The sequence below is a fragment of the Pseudonaja textilis genome, chromosome 17 (genome assembly GCF_049901715.1).
Source record: "Pseudonaja textilis isolate UNSWEBS1 chromosome 17, rPseTex1.2, whole genome shotgun sequence".
Taxonomy (NCBI): domain Eukaryota; kingdom Metazoa; phylum Chordata; class Lepidosauria; order Squamata; family Elapidae; genus Pseudonaja; species Pseudonaja textilis.
Window position 1 is genome coordinate 431718 of NC_142006.1, and position 10636 is coordinate 442353.

The following is a 10636-nucleotide window of genomic DNA, read 5'->3' on the forward strand; positions in this document are numbered from 1 at the left end:
CACGGTTATTTAAACCTCTGAGACAGGTAGACTTCCAGGTTACGGTAAGAAAAGTGAGACGTAGGCAAGGAGGTTCGGCCGTTTTAGATGTTTCCTAATGTTATGTGATCAATCTAGAGCATATCTTCGGTGTAACATAGCTAGTAAATCGAAGGCAATAGGATTCTGTTCCCGTCAATGACTATTTTCCCATGCAGCCCGCGATAATATATGCACGAGTTTATCCAATCGGGAGGCAAAGCGCGTCTTCGCTTGGCCTCTTTGGCAAGATGTTGATTGACTCGGGGACGAAGCCTCGCGATAAGAGAAATCACGGCCGAGGGAAAAGACCGACGTCCTCGGGCCCGCAGCGTCGGTTTCACCTGCCCTTTTCCAAGATGGTGGCCGAGGGGAACGTAGGGCGCCAGGAACCCCGAGTTCGAGTCCCACCGCGCTACTTCCACCCCCCCCGCCCCCGGCCTCGGTCACAGGAGCTGCTTCGACCCCCGTTCCGGGGCTGCTCCGGAAAGAGACTTGGGGTCCAGGCAAGGGGGGGGGGGAGTTGGGGGACCCCGGCCTACATCCAATCCAACGTGGCCCCTGAAGGTGGTCTGGGGTCGCTGACTGCCTCGGGGAGGATGCCAGGCGGGCGGGGAAAGGCGACCCCGGGTGGGGGGGTCCCGTCTACCGAACAGGGCAGCAGCTCTCGGACTGGCACCGCCCCAATGGAGGGGCCCGGCTGCACCTCGCCAAGGGGGTCCTGCTTAGCGACCCCCGACCACCCTTCCAGCTCTCTCGGGTGGGCTTCGGTCTTTCTGGGCCGGAGGGGTGATGGGCAGAGCCCCATCCACTTTGATCCAAATGGCTCCTTCCTGTCCGCGACCCTCCTCCCCTGCTCTGCTGCCCCCGTGCCCCCCAGTTCGCTTCTCCCCGCCCACCGCGCCAAGGAGGGCAGACCTGCTTACGCTGCCGGAATCCGAGAACCGGACGGGCCCCTTAGGGTCCATCTGGCCCACCCTCCCTCTGCGCAGGGCAGAGGATTCTGGGCGGCTTCCCACTGGGACCCGCGCTATTCCCCGCCCCAGCAGCATCCGAGCCTCGGCAAAGGGCGCCCCTTCACCTGCCCGCATTTGGGCGGGGGGTCCTCCCGCATGGCTCCTGCCCGGCAAGGCAACGCGGGGCGGGGAGGGGGGCAGCCGGTTTCTGCATTTCAGTCCCGGGCCGAGTCTCGGCGGTCTCGTTCAGCGTTGCTTCGAGGCGATCTTCGGGCAACCCCGGCCAGGGTCCGAGCAAGGGAGTCCCGAAAATGCACCCCGAGATCGGCTTTGCCTTTTTAGCCGCTCCGCACCCCACTCCTGGCTCCCACCCACTCCGGAGCCTCCACCCGGGCACAGGTAGCCCCAAAGAAGTCAAGGCTGGAGCCACTACGGGGCTCCGATCGTTTCCGACCCATAAGAAACCGAACCCCCGCGCCGCCTCTTTCAGCGGGACCCTGCAGCTGCCGCGGCTCTCCTTCCTCCTCTTCCTCCTGGGCTCCGCTTGCTTAAGCCCCAGGCCAGTCCCGAGGTCTCCTGGCCGTGGCTGGACTGGGGCTGCTTTCCTGGCCCGCTACCTGCCCTCCCCGCCCAGCTGCTTGGCCCCCCACCGAAGGGGCCCCCGTTGGCCCCGCCAAGGCGGCCCTGCGGCTCTTCGCATGCCCTCCGTTGAGGAACGTAGAGCACTTAGACTTATATACCGCTTCACAGTGCTTTGTAGCCCTCTCGAAGTGGCGTCAACCATCCGGGTCCTCGTTTTACTGTTCTGAGAAAAACGGGAGTCTGAGTCAACCTGGAGCTGGTCAGGATCGAACTTCTGGCTCCGTGGGCAGAGCCAGCCTGCACCGCTGCCTTCTGACAAGGGAGGGAAGGGAGACATATACACCGCCCCACTGGGATTTCCAGCCCTCCGGAGCGGTTTGCAGAGTCAGCCGCTTCTTCCCAACAATCCGGGTCCTCTGATTGTTGACAGTACGTTGGTTGGTCCTAATCTGGGTTTAGTTCAAAAAGTGGCAGGTTATTAAGGAAGCCAACGTGTAACCCTTGTTTCATTCCGGTAATAAATTATTTTCCAATATTGCTAAGCTTTTTTTTTTTTTTTTTAAAAAAAAAGCCTCATATATTTGAACGAATTATCTGGCCTTCGGGTCGTCCCTCCCTTTTCTGCCCCCTCCACTCTTTGAATGTCACCGTTTCAGGCTTCAAACTCGCCTTCTTTCTGCCCGGCATTCAACGCAAGGGAATTTATTTATTTTATTATTATTATTTGGGGCGGGGGGGTTCTCCTGTTCGTGAAAGGCGAGCGGAGAGCTTAATAAAGAAAAGCAGCTTCCTCCATTCTAATCCAACTAGGGGATTTCGCTTTGGATTTCGAATTAAACCTTGATTAAAGAGATGCCTTTCCATCAGCTGCTGCACAGCTGTATTAGCCGAGAATTATCGCGGGAAGGAGGACAGGAACAGCTGGGCTGAAACGCCGCCTCTCACCCACCCCACCCCCGGGCTCGACTCCGGACGCCGGAGGGTCTCTCGAGGCGACCGAGAGAAGCGGGAGGCTGCTCATTCCCAGCCCGGCTTCCCCGCGCGGGCTTTGGAGCCTCGGTCCCCCCGCGGATGCTTCGCCCCATGGCTGGGCTCGGCGGGACCGGCTTCGCTGCCGGCGGGACCCTCCGCCTCCTGACCGGATCCTTCCTCTTGGCTACCAGTAAGTACCGGGGGGGTCGGTGGGGGTCTGTCCCGTCCCTCAAGTCGGGCTGGCGTGCTCCGCTGCCCGGCCGCTCCTCGCCACCTTCGGGGCATCTCGGGAGAACCGCCCGATCTGGAATTGCAGAAGCCGGGACTCCCTCTCCGGGCGGTGGGGGTGGGGTCACTTTTTCCCCGTGGTCCCTTCCCACCCCCTCCCCTCCAGCCGCGACTCTGCAGCTTCCCGCGGCTGCACTCAAACCCCGGGCCGGTGGTCCCAAGGCCGGGAGAGCTCGGCTGACCCGGGGAAGCCAGCAGCGCCCCGAGATCAGCAGGTCGAGCCTTGTTCGTCCAGGTCGTCCCGAGCTACCGCTGGGGGAAGGTGTGTTCCCCCCCCGGTGGCCGGAGGGTCCTGGACAGGGTTCCTTTTGAGCTCCCACCCACCCCCCAGGCTCCAGGTTCCTCTGCCCGAGAAGACCAGCCCTGCACAAGCCCCCAGCTGAGGTCGGCCTCTTCTTCTGGGGCTGCAGGACTGGCAGCTCCCCCCACGGACCCCGAAGACTCCACGGGCTGCACCCGAAGAGCAGCGTTGGCCCCGGTCCTTAAGGGGGGGAGGGGAGACCCTTCTGGCCCTTTCAAACTCTGGAAAACCGGTTTCAGCTCCTCCTCCAACTGCCTGGCAGCCAGAAATTCATGCCACCTTTGCTCAATCGGATTGAGACCCCGGTGAGGTTCTCTTGCACAATGTGCTGCCCAGAAGGATCCATCCACCAGCAGCATTGAGGGGCCTGGAGGCTCAAATATAGGATGAAGGGTTGCAGGAACCGGGCCTGGCTAGTCTAGGGAAGAGAAGGACCAGGGGAGACAGGAGAGGAGCCTTCCAGTATTTGAGGGGCTGCTACAGTGACAAATGGGTCAAGCTATGTTCTAAAGCATAAGGAATAATGGATGGAAACTGAACAAAGAGAGAATAAACTAGAACTAAGGAGAAATTTTCTGACAGTGAGAACAATCAACCTGTGGAACCAATTGCCTACAGAAATTGTGGGTGCTCCAACACTGGAGGTTTTCAAGAAGAGATTGGACACCCGCTGGTCAAGGATGCAATAAACAACCCCCTGACCAAGACCTACTAGAACAGCAGTCGCCAACCAGTGGGCCGCGGGCCACTGGTGGGCCTTGAGAAAATTTTGGTGGGCCGCAGAGAAATCCCCAGAGCACCTCCCCAAAGCAATTAATCCAGGCTATGCAGAAGCACAAGGCTGCGCTGCCCACGTGGCCCGCAGGAACCCTCCCCACCCACTCATTCCTTACCTGGCAAACTTGCTTGCTAAAATTGCTATTTTTCCTTTTTCCGACCATCATTTGTTCTCCTGTGCCGGGAGATTTAGATTAGCTAGGAAGCAGGAAATGGTTGGATTTCTTGCTTTCTAGCTAGTATTTAGATCTTCGCCTCTGCTTTTAAGCACAGCCGAATCTCCCTTAGGACTGAAGGTTTGCTTGCAAGCAAATTCAGTGCAGACTCAGGGCAAGCAAATTTGAGAGACTGAGCTAACCAATGGCAGATAGATAGATCACTGAATGATTCTGTGAACAACTCAATCTGCCTGCTTTGCCTGATTTTGGGTAAAAATTGCTTTTTTTAGAAAAAAAAATCAATATTTACGTACATGGTGTGTTGTGAGTTAATTTTGTGAGTTTGCAAGCAAAATTTATGTGTCAGACTGAGCTAGCCAATGGCAGATAGATAGATTTCTGAATGAATCTGTGATTCTGTGAGCAACTCAATCTGCCTGCCTGCTTTGCCTGATTTTGGGTAAAAGTTGCTCTTTTTTATAAAAAATTCAATATTTATATAAATATTTATAATATTTACATACAAGCCATGCCCAGCCAGTCACATGACCACCAAACCACACCCACAAATTAGGCCACGCCCACAGAACCGGTTAGTGGTCCCTGGGATTTAAAATTATGAGTTTGGTGGTCCCTGAGATTCAAAAGGTTGGTGACCCCAGACTAGACCACCTCCCACGTCCCTCCCAGGCCCTATGATTCTATGAATCCTGATGGCATTCATCGGGTTACTGAGCAGGTGGGCTTGCCCTAAATGCTGCTATCACTTTTCTCCCCATATAACTCCCTTTAAATAATAGTTTATATGAATAGTTTACTATCATTTACCATTCATAAGGTATACTGTCTCACATATTTACACACGATCATTTATTCAATAGCTTTCTTTTTTATACACTATTACTATATAGTTGTACTGTAGTTTATCTGCAGCATTGCAATCTAATATCCAGGTTGTTTGAAATGTATTGATTATGAGGTTTTTAAAGAAAACAATGAAATTGTATTTTCTTAAAATAACAGTTCAACTAAAAGCCATATTTCTCATGGGGATCGCTTCTGGGCTGCACATGCCAGGGAAGGTGGGTGGGGAATGAACAATGAAATGGCCACTTGCAGAACACGGAATCTGACAGGGCTCTTCCAGTGCCACATTTAACCCCCTGGACAATGCAAAAGATTGGGCAGCCATTAGGAATCAGGTCTCCTGTGTTGGGCAGGAATTGGACTAGATACAAGGGTCTCCAACCTTGGCAACTTTAAGCCTGGCGGACTTCAAGCTTTGCTGGCTGGGGAATTCTGGGAGTAGAAGTCCTCCAGACTTAAAGTTGCCAAGGTTGGAGCCAAGAATCTGGAACCTCCAGATTCTAAAAGCTCCCATCCTAGAACAGCTAGAACAGAAGGACCACCGTTCTTGCAGGAGTGAATTTCCCTCACACCCCACTGTATTCCCGCTTTCAGCCTCCGGGCTCCAGTGCTACAGCTGCAATGTGATCGTGGGCAGCCGGTCGGTCAACACCGGTTGCTCCAGTCCAGAAGTGGTCACCTGCCCCCATTCCCACCAGGGGTTCAAGCACCGGTTCTGCATCAAGATGGAAAGCGGTGAGTTGGCAGCCTTCCCCTTTGCTCCTTCCACAGCTCTGGGCAAGCGGATGGGAGAGATGGGGGGCGGTCAACAGAGGGCCTGTTTGGGGCGTAAAGGCCACAAATACCGAGCAAGATGCATGTCCTCCCTGACTCTCTTGGTCAAAGGGGAGCAAAGGTCCCTCCGGGTGGAGCCTGATTCTGCTGGGGATCCTCCCAGGATGAAGGCATGAAGGTAACTCGCTATGACTTTCTCCGGAGATCCTTCTCCCTCTCTAGCCTGGTGGCCCCCTGTCCCTCACTCATCAGCACAACTGGCAGGCTGTGATGACCTGGGACGTGGCACAAAAATAACAGTCACCAAAGTAGATTAATTCCCTTTAATGCCTCCAACTTGGCCCCCAATGTCCAGTTATCCTTGGCTGGAGATCAAACTCGTCCAAAAACAGTCTACGAAGGGAAGAAATGCAGTCCGAACCCAAAGTACAGATAAAGTAGAAATAAAAACAACACAAACCACGCTGAAGTAATTAACATGACAGGCCAGGATGATCAATTGCAGACTTCCAAAAGATAACACAACACCCACAGGTGGGAGGACACCAAAACAAAACAAACAAGCCTTGGCAAAGATAATGCATGCTTTGCTTCCAGCAACTTTGCCATTCGCAGTTTGCCCTTTTACAGTCTTCCCAGCTGCAGCCCATGAAGGGGATCAGGGCCCTTTCCTCCCCTATAAACCACATTGCTCCCTTATCCGTTCCTCCCTGCATGCCCTAGGATGAAGAGGGGGTGGGCCTGGGTCTTCCTCAGAATGCCCAGCTGGCCTGTGCCCTTCCCCAGTTTCCTCCACAGCCACCAGAGCCACATTCCCACTCCCTGTCAGCTGTGCCCCCTCTCCCTCGGAATCAGATTCCAGCTGGGGTATGACAGAGGCCAGGGTGGCAGGAGCAGAGGTGGGAGACAGCAGGTCAGGTCTGGGGATGGCAAGAGCTGCAGTTCAACTTCACCCGTGATGCAGGGAGAATTCCCTGCCAAGCCCTCAAGACGGGAAAAGGGCGGGCTGTCCTGGGAGACACCGCCCCCCATGGACGCCCCTACTGCAATCACAAGCAGGGAGGGGCCAAGAGGACAGGACAGGCCTCCTGAGGCAGACGAGCCGCCCATTCCTGGCCTCTCCCTGTCCGGGGACCTGATGGTGGGCAGCCCAAAGGACTTCCTGGGAATCCTGAGCTGTAGCTGGTGAAAAGTGGGTCAGTGGTGCCACTTTGGCCTCTGCAGCTTCAGGAAGGGCACAGCTGCTCCCACCCACCCCACTGCCTGTTCTGTAGTGAGGGACGCCCCCCAGCAGAACATTGCACCTACTGGAAGCAAAACTGTCATCATCATCAGCTGGTCCTCCCGGTGTTCTGACCCAAACCTTGTTCCAAGGAAACAAACACAAAATGGAGGTAACAGCAAAACCTTTTAATGATTCTTTACGAATTCTGTTCATTCCTGGTTAAAAGGCTGTTTCAAACTAATTCGCTCCGATAAGAACAAGCCTTGCCAAGGTTGTGCAAGGCTGCCAAGAACACTAGATAAAGTGACTAAGAAATATTTCAAACACAAAGGGTCTCCAAACACCAACCAAGATATTCCGAACTTCCACAAGGGAAGTGCAAAAACTTCTTTGCTTCCTGCAAAGAACTCCGGTTTCTCAGCTGGCTTTTATCTCTTAAGGGAGGGGCCATCACCTTGCAGCCTTACTCCCGAATCGCCTGTGCTGCTGCAGCTGCTCTTTCCTTCGAGCAGCCCTGCGCACACACGCACTGGGCACAGGCTCATCGGGATGCTCTTCCTCACTGCTGCCAGCCTCCACCATCTCCGAAGGCAGCACTCCACTCCCTGATGGTCCTGGCCCCATCCCTGCCTCCCATGCAGGCCCCTCACCTGAGTCCTCGCTCTCTGAGACCTCAGCCGTCCACACTTGCTGCCGGCAAACCACAACACCTGGTTGCAATGTCAAATTCACACCTGAAGTCCCAGGAGAAGCTCATTTTTCCTCTATTTGGGGAGGGACGGGACAGGTGAAATCTTTCTTATGGCTGGATGGTCTCAAGCCAGGGGGTGGGCTTCGCAAGAGCTGGCCCTGCAACCCAAGAGCCAAAGTCCCAGAGAGGCTGTCAGTGCAGCTGGCGTTTGGCCTGCCAGACACAAGGGTGACTCGTTGTCCTTCTCTGTCTTTGGCAGCGGTGCTGGGGGTCCTTTTGACCAGCGGATGTGCCACCTCCCGTCACTGCCAGCAGCAGGAGCTGCCAGGGATCCGGATCCACTGCTGCAACAGAGACCTTTGCAATGGGTCCCCTGCTTCCTCCTCCTGTCCCCTCTGCTACCTGCTGATCCTGGGGACGCTCCTGCTTACCTTCCTCCTATGAAGCAGATCTCAGAAGACCCAAAGGAGCCCGGAGGCCTTCCTCCTCTCTCAGCCTTCTGGGTCCCCTGGAGGCCATCGGAGGAGGCGGCTTCCTTGGCATTCGCATTCCCTGAGTTTTGTAAGAACTGGCAAGTCTAAATAAAGCACGCTGAGAAATTGCTTTCGGACGTGATGCCGTTTCTCCCTGGTCTGCGTCCATCTGGCCGCATCCCTTTTCCAGCTTCTCCAAAGTTCCTCATGCAAAGGCCACGGAGCCTCCCCTCCTGAGGCCGGCCACCTCAACCTGGGTTTGCTCTCTGGGTAGAAGATAAACTGTCCCCCATTTTGTGGGTTTGTGAGTTGATGTTGACTCTGGGTGACGGCAAGATTTTAGAAGCGGCTTGCCATTGCCTGTCTTCTAGGGCTGAGAGAGGGAGGCTGGCCCTAAGGCATCCCCCTGGCTTCATGCCTAGGGCAGGTCTAGAACCCACACTCTCACATTTTCCAGCCTGGTGCATCAAACTGGCTCTTGAGATACATTTACCTGGGCTTAGGTATTATAGCAATAGCCCTTAGACTTATACACCGCTTCACAGTGCTTTTACAGCCCTCTCTAAGCACTTTACAGAGTCGGCCTCTTGCCTTCAACAATCTGGGTCCTCATTTTACCCACCTCAGAAGGATGGAAGGCTGAGTCAACCTGGAGCCAGTCAGGATCAAACTCCTGGTAGTGGGAAGACTTGGACCGCAATGCTGTATTCTAACCACTGTGCAGGCAGGCAGGCAGGCAGGCAGGCAGGCAGGCAGGAAGGAAGGAAGGAAGGAAGGAAGGAAGGAAGGATAGCCCTTAGACTTATATACCACTTCACAGTGCTTTACAGCCCTCTCCAAACAGAATCAGCCTCTTGCCCCCAACAATCTGGGTCTTATTTTACACATCTTGGAAGGACGGAAGGCTGAGTCAACCTTGAGCCAGTCAGGATCAAACTTCTGGCAGTGGGGAAGGAAGGAAGGAAGGAAGGGAAGGAAGGGAAGGAAGGAAGGAAGGAAGGAAGGAAGGAAGGAAGGAAGGAAGGAAGGACAATAGCAATAGGGTTAAATCAATTTCACTGTGCTTTACAGACCGACAGACCGACAGACACATAGAGGGTAGAGCAATAACAATGGGATTTATATTCCGCTTCACAGCCCCCTCTAAACGGTTTCCAGAGTCAGCCTCTTGCCCCCAACAATCTGGGTCCTCATTTGACCCACCTCGGGAGGACGGGAGGCTGAGTCAACCTGGAGCCTGGTGAGATTTGAACTGCCAAAATTGCAGGCAGCCGAAGGAGCCTGCAGTCCTGCACTCTGACCAGTGCGCCATCGTGGCTCATTATAGGAGGAAGAGCAGCAAATCAGAATTTAGTGCAGGAATCCTCTGACAGCCCCATTTGCAGAGGTCAAGAGGCACCTGCTCTCGTTGGGAGCAGCTCTTGCTCAGATTCTTCCTGACGCCCACGGAGAGCTCATTTCGGGTCATTCCCAGTGCTGCTCCTTTGCCCGCCTCCCGATGAACGCCCCTGACAAACTCTGCTCTGGGCGGGAGAGCGGGCAGCTGGAGGCCTTCCCTGGTCACCTTTCCTCCCCCCTCCTGCCAGACAGAATCTGCGCTCGGTTCCCCAGGGGAGATGTGGCCAGCCCTTCTTCAGGACTGGAGCCGTTCTGCCGGCACCTGTGAGACCCCAAGGAACATCCTGCACTCCACCCAGGGATGCCAGCGCTCCCTTTTGCAAAGGCTGTTTACCCTCCATCAGCCAATCAGGCAGGGGATTCCCCCTCCTCCGTTTGCACAGAGGCACGCTTGCACACTCTGGCCTCACGGTGTCACTGCTGCTCGTGCAAGAGGAGAGGCACGCCCTGATGCCCGAGGCCTCTTCTGGCAAGGGGCCTGGGAGGAGAGAGAAGCCGGGGTCTCCCCTGCTTTCTGCTCTGCACTATCCAAGGGCTGCTGGCTGGCTGGCTGGCTGGCAATTTTATCAGTTGCCACCCCTCCCTTCTCCCAGACTTCCAAAGGGAAACTCTGCCAATGTACGTTGTGGGAAATGGGTGAGAAACAGCCATCTCAGTGGCCTGGTGGCGCAGGAGAACAGAAAACGGGGGAAGCAGCAGGCTCTCTAGGGCAGCCAGCCAAGGTCTTCAGAAGATGCCAGGGCTTTTAACCGCTGCGCCAGGCTCACCCACTTCCTTCCCTGCATTCAGGGGAAGCCCTGGGCCTCCAAAACTCCCTCCCCCACCCCACAAAGCCAGTGGCCAAACTGCTCTTCTTTGGTTTCCTTGGTGTAACTCAGAGGTGGTATTTCAGCCGGTTCTGACCAGTTCTGGAGAACCGGTGGCAGAAATTTTGAGTGGTTCGGAGAACTGACCAATGCCACCTCCAACTGGCTCCGCCCCATCTATTCTCCGCCTCCTGAGTCCTGGCTGATTGGCTGAGTCTTCTTTGGTTGCCCTCCACAGGAGAATGGAGCTGGAAAGCAGGTTAATGGGGGAGGGGGAGATATGGGGATTTTGCAGTATATCCTTCCCTTGCCACGCCCACCAAGCCACACCCATAAAACCGGTAGTAAAA

The 10636-nt window shown here is 55.1% G+C and overlaps 1 protein-coding gene across 3 annotated transcripts; it reads left to right on the forward strand.

Moving 5' to 3' along the window:
• The first annotated feature begins 25 nt into the window (after positions 1–25).
• Positions 26–8211, forward strand: LOC113448484 (uncharacterized). Of its 3 annotated transcripts, XM_087914770.1 has the most exons (4): positions 1164–1985; positions 2424–2718; positions 5514–5654; positions 7869–8211. In XM_087914770.1, exons 2-4 carry the CDS (start codon positions 2628–2630, stop codon positions 8051–8053), a joined length of 417 nt encoding a protein of 138 aa, XP_087770896.1. In that variant the 5' UTR covers positions 1164–1985; positions 2424–2627; the 3' UTR covers positions 8054–8211. The 3 variants fall into 3 exon arrangements, 1 of the variants encoding a protein (XP_087770896.1); XR_015739786.1 differs by lacking the exons at positions 1164–1985; positions 2424–2718 and adding an exon at positions 26–44; XR_015739785.1 differs by having other exon boundaries at positions 374–2718.
• Positions 8212–10636: the final 2425 nt, after the last annotated feature.